We start from the raw sequence: 21,340 nt of genomic DNA on the forward strand, positions 1-21,340 counted from the left end.
TTCAGTTCCTGGTGCTGACATTATAAGAGGAGCAGCTGGATCTCCTGTAGCATCTGTGTCACTGAGCCCCAATCCGCACCGTTTTTTACAGTCCGTAGTTCTTATTGCCCACAGGAGTTCTTTCTCCAGCTCTGGGACCCTGGGCAGGGCTTCTGGTATGGTACTGGGACCCCTCCAGGTGACCTCTGCAGGGACTACTTTCCTCCCAATTAAAAACGTGGTCCACATGGGTACAGGACCAGCACCTTCCATGCCTCCATACCTCCTACCAGTCTCAGTGTGCTTTCTTCTTTACTTCTCTAGTCCTAAAACTTACATTCATCCAGCAATTCTGGATGATGGTTGTTCTGTATTTTAGTAAACTGCCTTCTACACACAAGCTAACTGGAAATGGAACACACATACTGATATGTGCCTTGACAGGGAAATGAATCCTTGACCCTTTGGTACACGGGACAATGCTCCCACCAACTGAGCTATACTAGTAAAGGCATTCTGTGGTTTCTGAACACAAACATTTCCAGCATTTTTGGAAGAACAGTCTACTATGGTCAATAGTAACAGAAGCCCAATGGCTGCTGGATGTAACTCTGACCCTTGTTTTGTTTTTACCCTTGTTTTTGACTGTAGGTCTCTTCAAATATGTTTGCTCACCCAGTCTTTCCAGTCATCCTTTCTGTACAGTTCTCCTTTATTTGTGTCTGTAATACTGTTTGTCTTCATGGTACTCTTATTCCCATTTCCTATGGCATTTTTAAAAATATATATTTTATTGATTTTTTACAGAGAAGAAGAGAGAGGGATAGAGAGTTAGAAACATCGATCAGCTGCCTCTTGCACACCCCCTACTGGGGACGTGCCTGCAACCACGATACATTCCCTTGACCGGAATTGAACCTGGGACCTTTCAGTCCGCAGACCCACACTCTATACACTGAGCCAAACTGGTCTCTGCTCCTATGGCATTTTTGTTCATGCATAGCTGTCAACTTCCACTGGGATGGGAAAGTTGCTCATATCTATGATCCTGCCATCTTGATGATGTCACTCACATAGGGCTTTTGTTTGTGATCTCATTTGTTCTTTGTTGTTCTACCACCGTATTGATCACACATATTTTCTGTTTTTGAAGATTTGCAGCATTGATCCCATGCAATGGCCCAAATGGGATTTAAGTGGAAGAAACATTTGTGCATCTCAGAAGAAACACAATTTTATGAATTGCATTCTACCCACAGGTGGTCTTGCCTTGGTGAAGGGTCATTGGGGAGAGGAATTCATGGCAGGCCTTTGATACATTCATAGCTAGAAACCCTGTGTTTTGTTACGATTGCCCATTCCTTACCCAATTATGCTTTTTTTGTGCTTGTTATTGATACTTTGCCAAGGACTCAGTTCTAATAGTGATCATATCTACTCAATTTCCCATCCCACAGATAACCTTAAGCACTCGGACTTTGTACCTCTGCCTCTTTCACAAGTCTCTCTTTGCTACACTCCAACATTTGTATATACCTGCAGCACCTTGCAGTGCACTCATATTATTATACTGACGTTGAACTTCATGTGCTCTAATACAATTACTTTTCAGTGCTTTGAGCACCTTCTAATTATTCCACACATATTCACATGGTCAGCATGTAACGTCCTAAAGGTAGCCGTTTGTGCACGAACAATGTGAGTAGAGCCTTCCTCTCTTCTTTGTGTCCCATCCTGTGCTTCCGTCCCTCTCTTGGTAAGAGTTTCATCATCGACTGACCTTTGGTGCCATGTAATGTATAGCATCTATTTCCTCAGAGTTTACTTCACATGTCTTGAAAATCTTTGCGTGGAATCAGGCCTTATCAGGACAGATAAACATTTGTTAAGAAGATATTCTGTTTTTATAAGATCAATATGTCTTTCACCAATGTTTCCTTTTTTTTTAGGTTGCTTTTGTGGAACAGAGACAGTGGAGGCACCGATGGAAGAGGTTTCTGTAAGAGGGTCACAGACAACGAATCCCAAGGTAGCCTTGTCCTCCCAGAAGAGCCATCCCTGTGAGAGTTGTGGGCCGGTCTTGGGAAACATTTTCCACTTGATTGAGGAGCAGGGAACACAACTTGGACAGATATTGTTGAGGTGTGGGTCATGTGCAAAATGGTCTTATTTCAGTCCCAGATTTCACCAGCAACATGAGAAAGAGACTTTCATTAGAAGTGTAAAAAGAATTTCACTTAGAAACACCTGCAGTCTCTATACCTCCCAGAATCATTTCATATGTGGAGAGGTTGGGCAGGGTGTCCTTACTGGGTCAGGACATCTCCACCTAAAGGCTACTCAGACCAGGGACAGTCCTAAAGCTATTTCAAAATGTGAGATGACGTTTCAAAGGCGAAGAAATTGTTACAACCGAAAAACATGTGCAAAAGACATAAGTTGTGTCCACACATTTATTCAGGAAAAGGATATCCATGTTGGAAATCAATGTTTTGTGTACTCTGGTTGTGAAAAATATTTTACCAAATTTTCTAGCTTGCATTATCAACAACGTCAGGACACTGGAGAAAGACCATATCAGTGCAGTGAATATGGGAAATCTTTTTGCAGTAGTAACAGCCTAAATGATCACCAAGCTTTGCACACTGGAAAAAGGCCTTATGAGCACAGTGAATGTGGGAAATCTTTACCTGATAGCAGTAAGCTTCATTGTCATGAGAAGGTACTTTGTGATATTCGGAGGGTTCATACAGGAGAAAAGCCTTATAAATGCAGTGAATGTGGAAAGTCTTTTACAAGTAGCACTCGTCTCAAATATCATCAGAGAGTTCACACAGGAGAAAAGCCTTATCGATGCAGTGAATGTGGGAAATGTTTTACCTATAGCACTAACCTTCATACTCATCAGAGAGTTCACACTGCAGAAAAGCCTTATAAATGCACTGAATGTGGGAAATCTTTTACCTGGATGGCTAGCCTTCATACTCATCAGAGTGTTCACAATGCAGAACAGCCTTATAAATGCAGTGAATGTGGGAAATCTTTTATCACTCCCACTAAACTTCATGATCATCAGAGAGTTCATACCGGAGAAAAGCCTTATAAATGCAGTGCATGTGAGAAATCTTTTACCACTAACACCAATCTTCGTAAGCATCAGAGAGTTCATTCAGGAGAAAAGCCTTATAAATGCAGTGACTGTGGAATGTCTTTCACCTGGAGCACAGGCCTTCATCGTCATCAGAAAGTTCATACAGGAGAAAAGCCTTGTCAATGCAGTGAATATGGGAATTCTTTTACCTGTAGTACTAACTGTTATACTCATCGGAGAGTTCACACTGCAGAAAAGCCTTATAAATGCGGTGAATGTGTTAAGTCTTTTACCTGGATGGAAAGCCTTCGTACTCATCAGAGAATTCACATTGGAGAACAGCCTCATAAATGCAGTGAATGTGGGAAATCTTTTATCACTACCACTCAACTTCATAAGCATCAGAGAGTTCATACCGGAGAAAAGCCTTATAAATGTGGTGAATGTGGGAAATCTTTTATCACTACCACTCAACTTCGTGATCATCAGAGAGTTCATACGGGAGAAAAGCCTTATCAATGCATTAAATGTGGAAAATCTTTTCCCACTAACACCAATCTTCGAAAGCATCAGAGAGTTCATACAGGAGAAAAGCCTTATAAATGCAGTGACTGTGGAATGTCTTTTACCTGGAGCACTGGTCTTTGTCGTCATCAGAAAGTTCATACAGGAGAAAAGCCTTGTAAATGCAGTGAATGTGGGAAATCTTTTACAAGTAGCAACAGTCTTCAGTATCATCAGAGAGCTCACAACAGAGAAAGCCTTTATGAGTGCAATTAATGTGAGATATCTAGTAATCTAATTTGTAAATTACCGCTGCACAAAAGTTTGGATTTGAAAAGGTTCTTAAGTGAGTAGGAAATGTATTTTGTTAGTTAGGATTTAACAATTGTCTAAGATAATCAGTGAAGTCTCATTAGTCTGAATTATATCTCGTACATTTAATCACCTACATTATGTAACGTCCCTGCAACTATTTTTGCTGTTCTTTTTGTTACTTTTAATTTTGGAACTCTATATATCTACGTTGCAGTTTCTAACATATAGAGATGTCCTGTCAGATCTATGTCACTGCATATTTCTGTCGCTGAAGGTATTTCCCCTGATCCACCAATAAAGTCCCAAAAAATGGCATCAATCACCATCCTCATGTGCCAGGGGAAGCTAACTCTGGTTTCTAATTTGTTGAAGAAAATTAGGAATACCTGAGCCCTTAGTTCTTACTTGTTTCCCTGTCAAAGTTGTCAGGACTGATTACTGCGGCGCCAATAAACATAATGTTGGAGAGTAATTGCCATTTTGAGGGACACACTTTCCCTAGATACTAATGATGAGTTTATTAAGTGCCTAAGTCATAAATGGGACAACAGCCAGTCTCAGATCTCATTCTTTGCAAAATAATGACGGCTTTGTCCTAAGACTACTTTAATGTTGGGTGTTCTACAGACTCTTTGGGATAGTTTATAAGAAGATCTGGGCCGAAACCAGTTTGGCTCTATCTCTCTCCCTTCCTCTCTGTACAAAATCAATAAAATATATTAAAAAAAAGAAAAAAAGAGCCGAAACCGGTTTGGCTCAATGGATAGAGCGTCGGCTTGGGGACTGAAGGGTCCCGGGTTCGATTCCGGTCAAGGGCATGTACCTTGGTTGCGGGCATATCCCCAGTAGGGGGTGTGCAAGAGGCGGCTGATCGATGACTCTCTCTCATCGATGTTTCTAAATTTCTCCCTCTCTGTACAAAATCAATAAAATATATTTTTTTAAAAAGAAAGAAAGAAAGAAAAGACTACAGGAGCAGTGTATACACAGATCCGAGGGACTCCATGCATGTTTATCTTCTGTGGAGCGGTCATTGTCATTTAATATAATGAAGAGGTTTTGTGGGTTCCTGTAGCTTCTCAGATGTTCCCATCAGAGCCATTGGTGCTCTGGCAGTAGAACAAAGATGAAGATAAAGACTGTCTTTTGACCAGTGATGAGGCTTTTGTGATCCAGTCAGCATTCCAGTGGGTTTGGGTGAAAGCTCTTCATTGTTTGTTACATTTTCTCTAACTGAGATGAGACTCTCACCCAGAGAACATAAGAATGTGGACTGAATATAGAGTTGCCAAACCTGTTGTTCCGAAATATGTGAACGTACATTTCTTTTATCTTGAACCATTTTTAACAGCGATACTGAGAAAATTTCATGTGTTCAGTATAGTGTTTCAGAAATAATAACAAGGTCATGAAACTAAAGCCATCATTATACTCACAATACTGTCCGTATCTGTCAATGTGTAGTGGCTTTATGACCGTTTAATCTGTTTCTGTTCTTCACAGTTTCCCTAGCAACCATGGATTTACATTCCATTTTAATAGAGAACTTTGCTTTTTCTAAGTAATTTTCTGCTTCAATTTATATTTCGCCCTACCCAGTTTGGCTCAGTGAATAGAGTGTCGGCCTGCGGACTCAAGGGTATCAAGTTTCATTACGTTCAAGGGCATATACCTTGATTGCAGTCACATCCCCAGTTGGGGGTATGCAGGAGGCACCTGATCGATGTTTCTCTCTCATCGATGTTTCTAACACTATCCCTCTCTAAAAAATCAATAAAATATATTTTTTAAATTATATTTCATAAATTATTAAAGATATATAAAAGATATATTAGTAACTCGTCTTTTTTGTGATAGATAATATTCTTTTTGTTGTTGTTAATCCTCACTTGTGGATAACTTTCCACTGATTTTTTTTTTTTTTTTTTTTGCTAGTGGAAGAGAGAGGGAAAGACAGAAACATCAATGTGAGGGAAACACATGGATTGGTTGCCTCCTGCTTGCGCCATTGTCAGGGCCCGGGCCAGGAAGGAGTCTTTAACCAAGGTATGTGCCTTTGACTGGAGTCGAAGCCGGAACCCTTTGTTTTGCAGGCCTATGCTCTATCCAAAGCCAAACTGGCTGGATATTCTTATCTCTGAATGCATCACCTTCATGTCCATTTTAATATTTGATTATTTCTTTTTAAAATATATATATATATTTTATTGATTTTCCACAGAAAGGAAGGGAGATGGATAGAGAGCTAGAAATGTCAATGAAAGAGAAACATTGACCAGCTGCCTCCTGCACACCTCCTAGTGGGGATGTGCTCACAACCAATGTACTTGACCTTGACAGAATCATACCTGGGACCTTTCAGTCCGCAGACCAGCGCTCTATCCACTGAGCCAAACCAATTTTGGTAAGTAATTAATTTATTTCATAAATACATACATTTTCTTGAATTTAGCAGACAGTACTCATATTATTTATATTTTATAGTGGCGGCAAAACGTCTAGTGCTGGCCTTGAAAGTGACACAACTTACGTTACGGCAAATTTAGAGGGAAAATAATACAAGTTAGTATTGTTATTATTTAGAATGAAATATAGGATTAAAATTCAAAAAATTTTTAAAATATAGTTACTACTTTATAACAAATTAATTTAATTTATAAACTAACAATAAAATATGTTCATGTAATTTTGTACCTACTTACTGTGTTTTTAAGCAATATGTATATAATAATTTATAATATAATGTAAAATTATCATTTTTAGATTTTTTAACATAATGAGTAAGAAAAGAGGATGCAAATTCAATGATGATCTAAGAAGTGAATTTCCTTTTATTAAAATAACCAAAAGCGATTACATGGTAAAATGTGAGAAATGTAATGGTGAATTTTCTATTTCGCACGGCGGGAAGAATGATATTTTAAAGCAGTTGGAGACACAGAAACATAAAATATTTAAATACTGCTGCATCTTCCTCCAAAATACAGGAATTTTTTTTGGAAAACAAATTATGGGGACAAGAAAAGAAATTAGCATCAGCAGAAGGACTTATGTCTTTTCATGCTATTAACACATAGACCAAATTTTTAATCAAGAACACCCCTACCCCACCCCCACCCCCGTCAATGGTATCCTGCTTTACCAGTGTTAAAATCTGGTCACCTTACCTTAGATGGCTTTTTAAGGTCAAATGATATATGTTTTTAAAAGGCAGGTAAATGGGAGACAGTCAGATCCTATATGTCTTTGTTAAAAAGTATTCTGGATCATTTCTAACTTTTATGCCACCATGATCCTTTTTGCTTTTTGCTTTTCTGCATCTAATATAACATTTACATATCATGAACAAAAGTAACAATACTAAACCAATAGCACTGATTCGGAACAGAAAATGTCTAATACTAGACAAGGAAAAGTCTAAGAGGAACAAGCATACCAGCCAACTGAAAAACCCTTTACATGTATTATCATAATTTTTTATTAAGCTAATTATCTGTTTTCCTCTTTTATCCACTCTCATTTGTACCTTATGATATGTTTGGCCAGATGAATTATGACTCTCTACTATTTCATTGTCTATAAGCTCTAATTTTCTTCTGGTCGGTTAGTTCCCATAAAAATAGCTTCATAGGGAGGAGTTCAATTTCCCAATACATTGGTTTTTCAGTATCAATATTATTACAGATTTTATGAACATCAGGCAAAGTCATTCTGTCTATAATCTCAGTATTATTCCATATTCTAGTGTTATTTAATGTAAACTTGGTGATATCACAGTAAAAATTGCTTTTAACCCTTCCCAACAAAAACAGCCTCTTTCCCATATACTATATATTGTTATTTGCTGGGATGGATACAGTAGGCCAGGACTGGGTGAAATCAGTATTCCATATGGATTGGGGGCATAGCCATTCGCCTTTCCAATTTGCACAAGCAGACAGTGAGATGGGTTCACATTGTTTGTTCATTTTAAATATGGCCCATCTATTTCCCACTGGAAGTATTCTAGTATTATTGAGGATGGTCCCTATGCCAGCCAGTTGAACTACTGGGAATTTTAAGTTTAGGATTTAACTGGCACCTGGGCTTTTAAAACACAATGTGTGGCTGAGACCAGTTTGGCTCAGTGGATAGAGCATCGGTCTGCAGACTGTGGGGTCCCGGGTTCGATTCCGGTCAAGGGCATGTACATTGGTTGCCGGCGCGTCCCCGGTGCGGGGCGTGCAGGAGGCGGTTGGTCGATGTTTCTCTCTCATCGACGTTTCTGGCTCTCTATCCCTCTCCCTTCTGTGGAAAATCAATAAAATATAAAATACAAAAAATAAAAAACCACCATGTTGTGGGTCGCATTTCCGGTTGGAAATTTTCCAAATTCCTAGGGGAACCATATGAGTCCTATAGTGTCTGGCCTGGGCTTCTGTAGCCATTATAGTTGGCCATTGCTTCATAGCCACTTCACATTCCTTGCATTAGCGTAGACAACAGGCCCAGTTGAGTTAGGGCACGGTCCCATTGTTAACGTTTGTGCATGAGTTTTTTGTAGAGAGGCAAATCTCTTTAACAGGAAGACAGCGGAGTGCTTGCTTTAGCAGCACATATACTAAAATTGGAACGACACAGAGAGGATTAGCATGGCCCCTGTGCAAGGATGACACACAAATTCATAAAGCATTTTATCCAGATTTTTTAATAAAAATATTTTGAAAAAGACATTGGAAAAACAAAGATGGATATTGGAATTTTATTCATTTTGTACCTTTTTTGCTTTTAGAATAAAGGTTTTTTTGTATTAAAATAATATGTTTTCATATTTGTATTGATTTTATAGAGAAAGGGAGAGGGAGTTAGAAACATAAATGATAACCCAGCCAGAAGGGATCAGTGGTTCCCCATGGACCTGTGATCCAGGAGTTCACAGTTCCATTCCCAATCAGAGCACGTACCTGCGCCCAGGGTAGATCTCTTAGTATGGGGAATGCAGGAGGCAGCTGATCAGTGATTCTCATTATTGATGTTTCTCTCTCTCTCTCCCTCTCCTGGTACCCCAGCCTCTACCTGCAGAGACATTCCGAGGCCAGGCACCTCTCACTCCCCCGATGCCCACAACCACTATTGTCTTTGTGAGCATTTTAGTGAGAAATGGAACCTGTAAGAAGCCACTGACTCTGCTGCAGGAGGCAGGTGCTGTGGGTCTCATTGTGGTGTGCCCCACCTGGCAATCTCCAGCGGACTCAGTAGAGCTCCCTGATTCCAGTTGGCTGAATGTGATGATGCCTACTTTGTTGCCAGGATTCCAGGGTTAGATTTTTGAGCATTTTATCTTTTAATTCTCTCAACAACTGGGCAAGAAAGAGAAAATTACATGGAGGATTATCAGCATTTCAGGACACATCAGACTGAAGACATAAACACAATTTAGAGCACACCTAGAACTTGGCAACCTAGGGCTATTCCAGTGATTTCAGAGAACAGAAGAAAATGCTCTAGGTTTACCTAACTTGGTTTTTAGTGTGTGTGTGTGTGTGTGTGTGTGTGTCTGTGTATATATGTGTCTGTATGTGTGTGTGTATGTGCTTAATCCTGACCCCAGAATGTTTTTTCTTTTTACTTTATCCTCAATCGCCCTCTCTCTTACATTCCACACTCCATTACATGATTCCAAGTCTCTAAATTCATTCCATTTATCAGGTGTTTGTTTGTTTGTTTGTTTGTTTGTTTTTTGTTAGATTCCATATATGAGTGAGATGAAGTGATACTGTCTTTCTCTAACTGACTTATTTCACTTAGCAGGATGCTCTCCAGGTCGCTCCATGCTGGGTGAAAGGGTAAAAGTTTCTCCTTTTTTAAAAATTATTATTATTCCTGCATGGAATTCCATAGTATAAATTTACCATAGTTTTCTATCCACTCATCTATTGATGGGCACCTGAGCAGTTTCCAAATCTTTGCTATTGTAAATTGTGCTCCTATGAATAGAGGGGTGCATACATTCAATCTGATTGTTTCAAGTTTCAACAGATATATTCCTAGAAGTAGAATCCACGAGTCAAATGTCAGTTCCATATTAAATTTCTTCTATGAAATTCATCTTGATTTGCACAATGGCTGCACCAGCTTGCATTCCCAGCAGCAGTGTATTAGGGTTCCCTTTTTTCCACATCCTCACAAGCACTTGTCCTTTGTTGCTTTGCTGATGGCAGACAGTGGTGGGGTGATACCTAATTGTTGTTTTAATTTGCATCTCTTTGATGATCAGTCAGTTTGAGCATTTTTTCACATGTCTCTCGGCCACCATATCCACACTGCAGCCCAGGCAGAGCTGACACTTTAGATGGCTTCAGAAGCAGATGCTTTTAGTATGAGTGTCTGTTTTGTGACATTAACTTTGCACAATGGATTCAGTAGAGGTAGGTTAGATCGAGTTAGAGAATTAAAAGAGAAAATGCTCAAAAATCTAACCCTGGAATCCTGGCAACAATCCTTGAGCAATAAGCTACAGTTGGCTGGAAGGAGACACATGCCAAAAGTCCTGAATGAAGAAACAGTGCCTGCCAGCAGGAAGAGCAGGTACTTAAGAAAGATATGCAAAACCAGCAGCTAAAGGAAGCCAGGCAGGGACACTGAAAACAAACTTGCCCCAGACATCACCTCCCCTAAAGGCACTAGAGGACCCTGAGTATAGTTGGTGTTGTTCTTGGGCTATCAGCCCTAAATCCATTCCTGGAATTAACTTACAAATAAGAGGACCCAGGCCTTAGAGGCCAGAAACTACATTACCCAGAAGGCCATGCATGGAGTGGCAGCAGACTAAGCCAATGGAGGCTCAGAGAAGGCGTTTCCGTTTAGTTATATCCGTAGCGCAGGAGCGGTAGCCTCCAGGTGGGATTTTCTGTTCTCAGATTTTTGTCGAAGGCTTATCCTAGACTAAGCTCCTGTGGAGAAGGTGGTGAGTGGTGTCCGCACCTCACAACGACGGCGGGAGCCTCCCGTGGTGCTCACCGCTCACACGTGGGGTTGGAGCTCGGAGTCACCGCCCGGACCCCCGCCAGGGCCGGGACAGGCCCCGTCTTTCCTACCGCGGCTTCCGCTCCCGCCCCGCGCGGCCCACAGAGCGCGATGGCGGCGCCCGCGCTGAGGGGCTTCGCTGAGGTGAGTTCCTGTCCACCAGGCCCCCCGCCTCCTCACCCCGCACCCCACAGCCCGGTGCGGGCCTGTCCCTCCTGCAGCTCCGTCCGCGGGGAGGACCGTGAGGAAGGCGGAGGGGAGGGAGGAGGCGGTGGCTTCTGAGGACACAGCCAGTGCGGGGCGGAGAGGACAGGGGTGCCCGGCCTCTGAGGTTCCCCTCAGGGTGTGGCTGTGAGGATCGGCGGGCAGATCGGAGGCTGCAGGGAGGACTCACAGCCTCATGGGGGCTTTCCCGGCTGTGGGGTCCCTCAGGGGCCCGGGATGGTCTTGGGTGCCCCGGTAGACAAGCTCCCTGTGGATGCCATGTGCCAAGTTCACGGGGGAGTCCAGAGAGATCCAGTGGCATTGGAGCAGGAAGGGGTCAGAGCTCAAGGAGTGAACCTGGGGTCTGAACATGGGAAGAGGTTAAAGGTTACCCAGTGGTGTGCACATCTGGAGGAAGTGTGAGCTGATGGTCCCCGGGACCTGGTGTGCAGACTTTAAGGCTAAATATAAACCCATAATTGGATTTATCTTGGAGGCATGGTCTGGGAGACTGCAGTGAAATTGGTTGGCAGGAAGGCTGGGGCCCTGCAGGCATCCCCAAAGCTTAAATGGTATTGCTCTCTCCCCTCCCCTCCCCCAATCCTTCTCACCCAACCCAACTGCTCTGCTGAGGGCGATCCCAGTGGATCCCAGTGAGTGATGGGACTGTGATGAGAGAGCATCCTGCACTGGCATTAGGGCCTGGTGTCCTCACTAACCAGGTGCCCTGGAGGAGGTTGGGGGGTGGGGGGGATGTGTGTCAGGAGTACAATTACTGGTTCTCAGAAAGTCAGCTTTGGTGTCAATTGTCTCTATTCTGACAGGTTGGAGTGAAATTTGAGGACATTGCCCTGTACTTCTCCAGGGAGGAATGGAGCCTCCTTGATGAGAGACAGAGACAGCTGTACCTGAATGTGATGCTGGAGAACTTTGAACTTGTATCTTCCTTGGGTAAGAAAGACCCCACTGTCACCAGTGAGCTGGACTTGGCTTTGCCATTTCCTAGGCCCCACTTTCCAGGGTGTGCTGTGTCCTCCCATGTAGACTGTGGTTCTGCTAGATTCTTCCAGTTTGTTTGTTTTTTGTTTTTTGGGGGGGTAATTGCTGTCCTGACGAGGTTTTGTCTGTTTTTGCTGCTCCCTTCTATTCCTGAATCCCAGTTCTCCCCACTGGACTAAGTTCACAGGGAAGGACTTGTGGTTGATAGTGTTGCATGAAACCTGAGAGATTCTACCTTAATTAGTGCAGAAAGCATTTGCTCTATTCTTGTTGGTCTTTTGTACACAGTTTTTGAAGAATTGTTTCTTTATCCTTATCCTGTTTAACAACTGTATTTTTTGTTTAAACATTGTTTTGACTACCTTGTATATTTTAAATATTAAATGCTTATGATCTACAGGAATACATATTGTTGCATGTGCTTAATTTTGCTTTGCAGATATTGCTCCCTCGCCCCTCCTTTTCAACAAATCCATGTTTTTGAAAACGCTGCCTTCAGCAGGTCTAGTGCCACCATGTTTCTAGGAAGCTCAGATGCTTGTTACTAGTGAATACTAGAGAAATGCATTTGTAATAAAGTTATATCAAGTTTGCTTTTGAGACAATCATTGCATTGTAAAGCAGCCTCTGCCTGGAGCCACCTACCAGGATCTAAAGAGAGATCTGCAGATTCCCCTCTTTGTATCTGGTTTGAAAGTGCCCCGATGAGGCCTAGCTTTGAAGCAAGGAAGGCTAGTACTGGTGCCCAGTCTATTGATTTTTTTTTACAGAGAAGAGGAGGGAGGGATAGAAAGTTAGAAACACCAATGAGAAACATCGATCACCTACCTCTTACACACCCTCTACTGGGGATCTGCCAACAACCAAGGTACATGCCCTTGACCCGAATTGAACCTGGGACCCTTCTGTCCTCAGGCTTACACTTTACCCACTGAGCCAAACCGGTTTCGGCCGGTCTTGGGCCTTTTATTGATAGTTTTTGGGCTCCCTGACCCAACTGCAACTTACTTGACAGGTTTTAGCCTGAATGAGGACAGGACATTCGTATATAAAAGCGGCCACACACAGCTTGGTGGGGTTGTAAATTGGATGAGATAAGGTCTCAGGAAATTACTGGGGCGGAGCAAACCGAAATGGTTGTCAGTCAGCTGTGCAACCCCCGCATGTCCCAGCATAGGTATAAATACTACTGTGAGCACCTCCATCTGGGAGAAAGCTGCCCCAAGTTCCTGTCCTGATCCCAGTCAGTCCAGTTTCTCCTCATATGTATCTTCATCAGCTCTTCCCCTATAGCTTCTCCCCCACCAGCTCTCCAGGCCCCGGAGGTCAGAGGAAGCGGAAGCTTATAACTTCAGTTCCTGGTGCTGGCATTATAAACAGATCTTCCAGGTCTCCTGCAGCCTCTGTGTTCCTGAGCCCCAATCTGCACTGGTTTTTACAGCTCTTAGTTTTTACTTTTTTTTTTTTTTTTACAGAGAAGAAGGGAGAGGGATAAAGGGTTAGAAACATTCATGAGAGAGAAACAAGGATCAGCTGCCTCCTGTACACTCCCTACTGGGGGATGTGTCTGCAACCAAGGTACATGCCCTTGTCCAGAATCGATCCTGGGACCCTTGAGTCCCCAGTTTGACACTCTATCCACTGGGTCAAACTGGTTAGAGCAAGCCCATAGTTCTTACTTCCACTTATTGGTAGGTACTTTTTTTCCCACCTCGGGGACTCTAGGCTGGGCTTCTGGGGCTTCTAGAAGCCTTTGCTCCTCCAAGTGACCTCTGTAATGACGATCTCCTTCCAATTAGAAAAGTGGCCCAAATGGACACAGGATCAGCACCTTCTGAGCCTCTTTACCTCCTACCAGTCTCATTGTGCTGTCTTCTTTACTTCTGTCGTGGTAAGACTTCCATTCAGCCAGCTTTCTAATGGTTCTTGCTGGTGGTACTTCTGTATTTAGTTGTAATTTTGATGTGGTTGTGGGAGACGGTGAGTATAGGCCTTTGCCTACACTGCCATATTGGATCTCCTCTCCTGTAACTTTTCTCAATTCTTTATTTTTCTTTTATGTTCACCTGAATAGTGAGAATATTCTTTCCATTGATTTTTTATTTTTCTTAGAGAGAGAAAGGGACAGGTAGGGAGAGGAGAAGCAGAGAGAGAGAAAGAGAGAGAGAGAAACATCAACTGGTTGCCTCCCCCATGTGTTCCCACTAAGAGGGGAGATTGAACCTGTAACCCACATGCCTGCCCCTTATTTGGAATTGAACCCATGACCTTCCATTGTACAGCGGGCACTCTCAGCAGTGAGAGATATGTGCCTGGCCTGTTTGTTTATTCTTTAAATCATTTATTTACTTATTTTTTAAGGATAACTTATTGATTTCAGAGAGAGAAGGAGAGTAATTGATACATGAATAATTAGGGAGAGTCATTGACCAGCTGCTTCCTTCCTGTGCACACACACGCCTTGGAAATTGGGCTGGCAATCTGTGCATGTCTTTTGACAAAAAATAGAATTTTTATCTCCTAGATAATAGGTTGATGCACATTCACTGAGTTGTACTGGACATCCTTAATTTGTTGATTTTAGAGACAGGTAGGGAGACAGAGAAAGAGAGGGAAACATTGATCTGCTGTTCTGCCCATCCAATAATTTATTGGATGTTCAAATGCATAACTGTGCTGCCTCTGGACCACATACTAAATAGCTGACCAACCTAACCAGGACTTTGAATTTGTTTATTAATTTATTTTTTATTTTTTTTTTATTTTTATTGATTTTTGTACAGAGAGGAAGGGAGAGAGAGAGAGTTAGAAACATCGATGAGAGAGTCATTGATTAGCCACCTCTTGCACACCCCCTACTGGGGATATGCCCGCAACCAAGGTACATGCCCTTGACCGGAATCGAACCCGGGACCTTTCAGTCCCCAAGCCGATGCTCTATCCATTGAGCCAAACGGGCCTCGGCTGTTTATTAATTTCTGAAGCTCACATGAGATGTTGACAAATTTATCTATGGAGGGTCATGTCTTTTCCTAACATCAGCATCTCTCATGATGCTTTGTGCTTCATAGTGTCAGGTGGAATGTCTTACCTTTCATTTATTTCATTTATTGTTTTTGTTTTTTTCTTTAGTCTAGCTCAAGCTGTGCCAATTTCTGTATGTTTTAGAAAAGTACCTGTTAGATATTCTTTTTTTTAATTTAATAAATTTTATTGTTCAGATTATTACAATTGTATCTCTTTTCCGCCCATGGCTCCCCTCCACTCGATTCCCATCCCACCATCTGCCCTTACCTCCCCTCCTCTGTCCTCATCCATAGGTGTACGCTTTTTGTCCAGTCTCTTCCCACACCTGACATACTCCTTTCCCCTCTGAGAATTGTGAGTCCACTCTTTCTATGCCCCTGATTCTATTTTATTCACCAGTTTATTCTGTTCATCAGATTGTTTATTCACTTGATTTTGATTTATTTTATTTTATTTTATTTTATTGATTTCAGAGAGGAAGTGAGAGGGAGAGAGAGAAACACCAATGATGAGAATCATTGATCGGCTGCCTCCTGCCCACCCCTTACTGGGGATGGAGCCCATAACCTGGGTATGTGCCCTTGACTAGAATCGAACCCAGGACACTTCAGTCCACAAGCGGATGCTCTATCCACTGAGCCAAACCAGCAAGGGCTCACTTCATTTTTAGATTCAATTATTGGTAGGTATGTATTTGTTGGTCATAATTTTTATCTTTACCTTTTTCTCTTCGTCTCTTCTTAAAGAATACCTTTCACCATTTCATTTAATACAGTTTGGTGGTGACAGTTGGCTGTGCGGCGGGATTGCCCTGGCGGGAAGGAGACTGGGGCTCCAGACTGCTCTGAACTCCACCTTCAATCCCACATCCAACTGAACTGAACCCCACTTCCGGGCTCATTGGGGAGAGCCTAGACCACATGTGTCAAACACAAGGCCCGCGGGCCAAATCCAGCCCGCCAGGCCTTGCATTGTGGCCCGCACCGCGCTGTCATCACTGCACTCCGCTGTCAGTTTATGACATTGTCAGTTTATGACTGTTCAGTAAACCTTTCGGCCCGCGATTTAGGCTGGATTTTAGATTTTGGCCCCTTCTCTGATTGAGTTCGACACCCCTAGCCTAGACTGTTTGGTAGCAGGCGAAAATCGAGGGCACCTTTCTCTCAGACGTGCTTGCCGCGAGTACTGAAGGACCCTGGGACTCAGGAGCCGCATAGGGCGGGGCTGAAGGAAGCCAAGACTGTAGGCTACACCCTGAAACCGCCCCATCAGGGAAGCTGGGAAAATGCGACAACGAAATAGATCACAAACGAAAAAAATGGTGGACAAAAAGCGACTGGATATAGAGTTCAAATCTACGCTTATAAAGTTTTACAGGAATTTCCTAGAAAACTTCGATAAGACCTATGAGAATATGAAAAGGGATCAACTAGAATTAATAAAGAATCAACGAGAAATGATAAGGGATCAAAAAGAAAGAATACATTGTCTGAAATAAAAAATATTATACAAAGTCCTAAAAACAGAATGGAAGATTGCAAGAATCAAGTCAAAGATTTGGAACATAAAGAGCCAGAAGACACTCCTCCGCAGAAGCAAGAAGGCAAGAGAATCCAGAAAATTGAAGATAATGTAAGAAACCTCTGGGACAACTTCAAGCGAACCAACATCAGAATTATGGGGGTCCCAGAAGATGAGTGAGAGCAAGATAGAGAAAACATACTGAAAGAAATATTATAGTGACAGAAAACTTCCCCCACCTGGGGAAAGAATTAGACTTACAAGTCCAGGAAGCGCACAGAACTCCAAAGAAAAGGAATCCAAAGAGGACCACACCAAGACAAATCATAATTAAAATTCCAAGAGCAAAAGACAAAGAGAGAATATTAAAAGCAGCAAGAGCAAAGCAGGTAGTTACCTATAAAGGAGCACCTATACGACTGTCAGCTGATTTCTCAACAGAAACCATGCAGGCCAGACGGGAATGGCAAGAAATATTCAAGGTGATGAATAGTAAGAACCTACAGCCAAAGATAATCTACCCATCAAAGCTATCACTCAGGATCGAAGGCCAGATAAAAAGCTTCACTAATAAAAAAAAGCTAAAGGAGTTCGTCACCACCAAACCAGAATCATATGAATTGCTGAAGGGGGTTCTTTCAGAAGAGAAAGTAAATAAAGATAAAAATATGAACAACAAATACGTAACTATCAACAAGTGAATCTAAAAACCAAGGAAATTTAAAAAAATCTGATTAACAATATTAACTGTTGAATATAATAGAATCAGAGGTATGGAAGGGGAGTGAACTGATGATTCTTGGGGAAAAGGGGAGAGGGGGATGGGGGAAGACACCTATGGATGAGGAAAATGGGGTGTGGGGAAATGGCAGAGGGTGGGATGGCAACCTGGTGGAGGAGAGCAATGGGGGGGGGGGTGGCGTGGGAACATTTGTAATAATATGAACAATAAAAATTTATTAAAATAAAAAAAAGAGCCGGGACCAGTTTGGCTCAGTGGATAGAGCGTCAGCCTGCGGACTGAAGGATCCCAGGTTTGATTCCGGTCAGGGGCATGTACCTTGGTTGCGGGCACAACCTCAATGGGGGGTGTGCAGAAGGCGGCTGGTCGATGTTTCTCTCTCATTGACGTTTCTAACTCTCTGTCCCTCTCAATTCCTCTCTGTGTAGAATCATTAAAAAATATATTTAAAAAAAAAAAAAAAAAAGATCCTACAGGAATCTGTTTGTGCAGCAACAATGAGTAGAGCTGCCTTCTCTTCTTTGTGTCGCATCCTGAACTTCTGTCTCTCTCTTGGTGAGTATTTCATCATCTACTGACTTTTGGGGCCACATTATATGTAACAGCAATTTCCTCAGCGTACACATCACATGTCTTAACAATTTGTCTTTGGAATCAGGCCTAGTCATGACAGAAACATTTGTGGTGAAGATACTCTGTTTTCATAAGGTCAACATGTACTTCACCTTCCTTTCCTCTTGTTCAGGTTGCTGCTGTGGAGCAGAGAATGTGGAGGCACCAAGAAAACAGAAGGACTCAGTAAGAGTGTCACAGGGAAGGAGTCCCAAGGTCGCCTTGTCTTCCCAGAAGAGGCACCCATGTGAGAGTTGTGGGCTCACCTTGGGAAACATTTTCCATGAGATGAAGCTTCAGAGAACACAGAACGGACAGATACTGTTGAGGTGTGAACAGTTTTCCTTTTGTGTAAAAGGTGACCAACAGCATGTGAGAGAGAAGATTTTCATTACAGATGTGGACACCATCTCACATGCAAACAGTCGCAATTTCAGTGTGTCACAGAATCGTTTCAGATGTGTGGAGGTTGGGCTGGGTGTCCTTTTCAAATCAGGACATAACCACCTCAAGACTACTCTCACGAAGGACAGTGCAAATGCTATGTCAGCACAAGAGATGACTTTTCAAAGGAGAAAAAATGATTACACCAGAGAAGAACGTAGGAAAGACATTGTTTGCACTGACATGTTTATTCAGGAAAGAGGTATCCATGTTGAAAACCAATGTTTTGTGTGCTCTGAATGTGGGAAATATTTTACAACTAGTTCTCGCCTTCATTATCATCAAAGAATTCATACAGGAGAAAAGCCTTATCAATGCAGTGAATGTGGAAAATCTTTTAACACTCAGGGCCACCTTGGTAGACATCAGAGAGTTCACAGTGGAGAAAAGCCTTTTCAATGTAGTGATTGTGAGAAAGCTTTTACCAGTAGCAGTAACCTTCTTAGTCATCAGATGGTTCACACCGGAGAGAAGCCTTATAAATGCAGTGAATGTGGCAAAACTTTTTCACAAAGCAGTGGTCTCCATGGTCATCAGAGAGTTCACAGTGGAGAAAAGCCTTATCAATGTAGTGAGTGTGAGAAAGCTTTTACCAGTAGCAGGTACTTTCGTATTCATCAGAGAATTCACACAGGAGAAAAGCCTTATCAATGCAGTGAATGTGGGAAATCTTTTAACACTAAGGGCCACCTTGGTAGACATCAGAGAGTTCACAGTGGAGAAAAGCCTTTTCAGTGTAGTGATTGTGGGAAAGCTTTTACCAGAATCGGTAACCTTCGTAGTCATCAGAGAGTTCATACAGGAGAAAAGCCTTATAAATGCCTTGAATGTGGGAAATCTTTTGCCAGTAACAGTAACCTTCTTTGTCATCAGATGGTTCCCACTGGAGAGAAGCCTTATAAATGCAGTGAATGTGGCAAAACTTTTACAGAAAGGAGTAGTCTCCGTTATCATCAGAGAGTTCACAGTGGAGAAAAGCCTTATCAATGTAGTGAGTGTGAGAAAGCTTTTATCAATAGCAGTCACCTTCGTAGTCATCAGAGAGTTCATACAGGAGAAAAGCCTTATAAATGCCATGAATGTGGGAAATATTTTGCAAGTAACAGTGGTATTCGATATCATCAGAAAGTTCACACTAGAGAAAGTCGTTAAGAGTGCAAGTAATTGCCAAAACCAGTTTGGCTCAGTGTATGGAGCGTGATCCTGCGAAGTGAAAGGTCCCGGGTTCGATTCCAGTCAAGGGCCTGTACCTTGGCTGCTGGCACATCCCCAGTGGGGGGTGTGCAAGAGGCAGCTGATTGATGATTCTCTCTCATTGATGTTTCTAACTATCCCTTTCCCTCTCTGTAAAAAAATCAATAAAATATATTTTTTTAAAAAGAAAAAAAATTTTTTTATGTGGTCTGCAACATTATTTGACGTTAAGGGAAGACTATAGTGCAGAAATTAAATCAGGAGTTTTTGCAAAAGTTACATTCTTTCCCTTAATTTTCCTAGGAATCACTAGGGTCCTCTTTTGGAAATGGATGCTTTGAGACGCAGAGATAATTGGAAAGGGGGGTTGCTGTGAGAACCTCAAGTATGTCTAGGAGCGGTGTCAATTTTTTTCTTGTTTTCAGGAGATTTTAAGACATTTGAAGGGAACCTCCTGCCCAGGTCTTGCAGAGGGCCATGTGCCCAAATGCCTTTAATTCCATGGGTGATGGTCACTGGTTGGTGGACCATTGTAGTGAGGAGAAACCCTTTCACTACAGAAACACTGACCTAATTGTTGTTTGCTCAGACTGCAACCTCTTAGACTGAATCCTCTTCATCTAAACCTGCACCCAGAAATTTTTTTTTTTTAATATATTTTATTGATTTTTTACAGAGAGGAAGGGAGAGAGAGAGAGAGAGAGAGCTAGAAACGGCGTCGATGAGAGAGAAACATCGGCCAGCTGTCTCTTGCACACCCCCTACCGGGGATGTGCCCGCAACCAACGTACATGCCCCTGACCGGAATCGAACCTGGGACCTTTCAGTCCGCAGACGGACGCTCTACCACTGAGCCAAACCAGTTTCAGCCCAGAAATTTTTTTTGATGAAGACTACAGGAGCTGTGTGTACACAGATCTGAAGGACTCAGGAATGTTTATCATCTCTGGAGCTGTCATCGTCATTAATTACAATCAAGTGGATTTGTGGCTTCCTGTATCCTGTGAGATTTTCTCATCATAGCCATTGGTGCTCTGGCAGCAAAACTAAGAGGAAAAGAAAGGGTGTCTTTAGGCCTGTGATGTGGCTTTTGTGACCCAGGAAGCATTCTATTTGGTGTTGGGTGAAAGTACTTTATTGATACATTTACTGTCACTGAGATGAGACTTGCCCAGGTGGCTTATGTATGTGAGTTCAATATAAAGTTGCCAAACCTATTCCAAACTAGGTGAAAGTATATTTCTTTTATCTTGAGCCATTATTTTTACAGTTGTATTGAGTAAATTGCATTTGTTAAGTGTAGTAAGTGTAGTACTTGATCAATATTGACATGTACATGAAGCTGAAACCATCATGACACTCAATACTGATCATATCTGTGACTATGTAATTGTTTCATGACCTCATTTGATTTGTTTGCTGTTTTTCACAGTTTTCCTACTAACCTTGGACTTGCTTTCCATTTATTAATTAACTTGGCTTTTTCTAAGTATTTTTCAGTGTTAATTATGATTTTATAAATTCTTGGAAATTTGTAAAAGCTATATTAGTAACTCATCTATCTATCTATCTATCTATATATATATATATATATATATATATATATATATATTATATATATATACATATATATTTTTTTTTTCTTTTTTTCTTTTTGTTGTTTTTAATTCACACCAGAGGATATTTTTCCCATTGATTATTTT

The 21,340-nt window shown here is 41.9% G+C and overlaps 1 protein-coding gene across 4 annotated transcripts in view; it reads left to right on the top strand.

Moving 5' to 3' along the window:
• Nucleotides 1-21,340, top strand: part of LOC311633334 (zinc finger protein 154-like) — a 118,778-nt gene that overhangs the window by 5,742 nt on the left and 91,696 nt on the right. For 2 of the 4 annotated variants that reach the window (XR_014796956.1, XR_014796957.1), the window contains one exon: nucleotides 1,929-8,751. The exons of 1 other annotated variant lie outside the window; for it this stretch is intronic. Coding sequence is in view for 1 of the 3 variants with exons in the window: in XM_084905869.1 (XP_084761995.1) it covers nucleotides 18,054-19,518 (1,465 nt within the window). In the remaining 2 variants the exon portion in view is untranslated. Of the gene's footprint in view, nucleotides 1-1,928; nucleotides 8,752-17,946; nucleotides 19,519-21,340 lie in introns of those variants that run through there. One more of the 4 variants, XM_084905869.1, reaches the window with a different exon arrangement.

Source organism: Pipistrellus hanaki, assembly GCF_964339955.1.
Source record: "Pipistrellus hanaki genome assembly, chromosome: 15".
NCBI classification, from domain to species: Eukaryota; Metazoa; Chordata; class Mammalia; order Chiroptera; family Vespertilionidae; genus Pipistrellus; species Pipistrellus hanaki.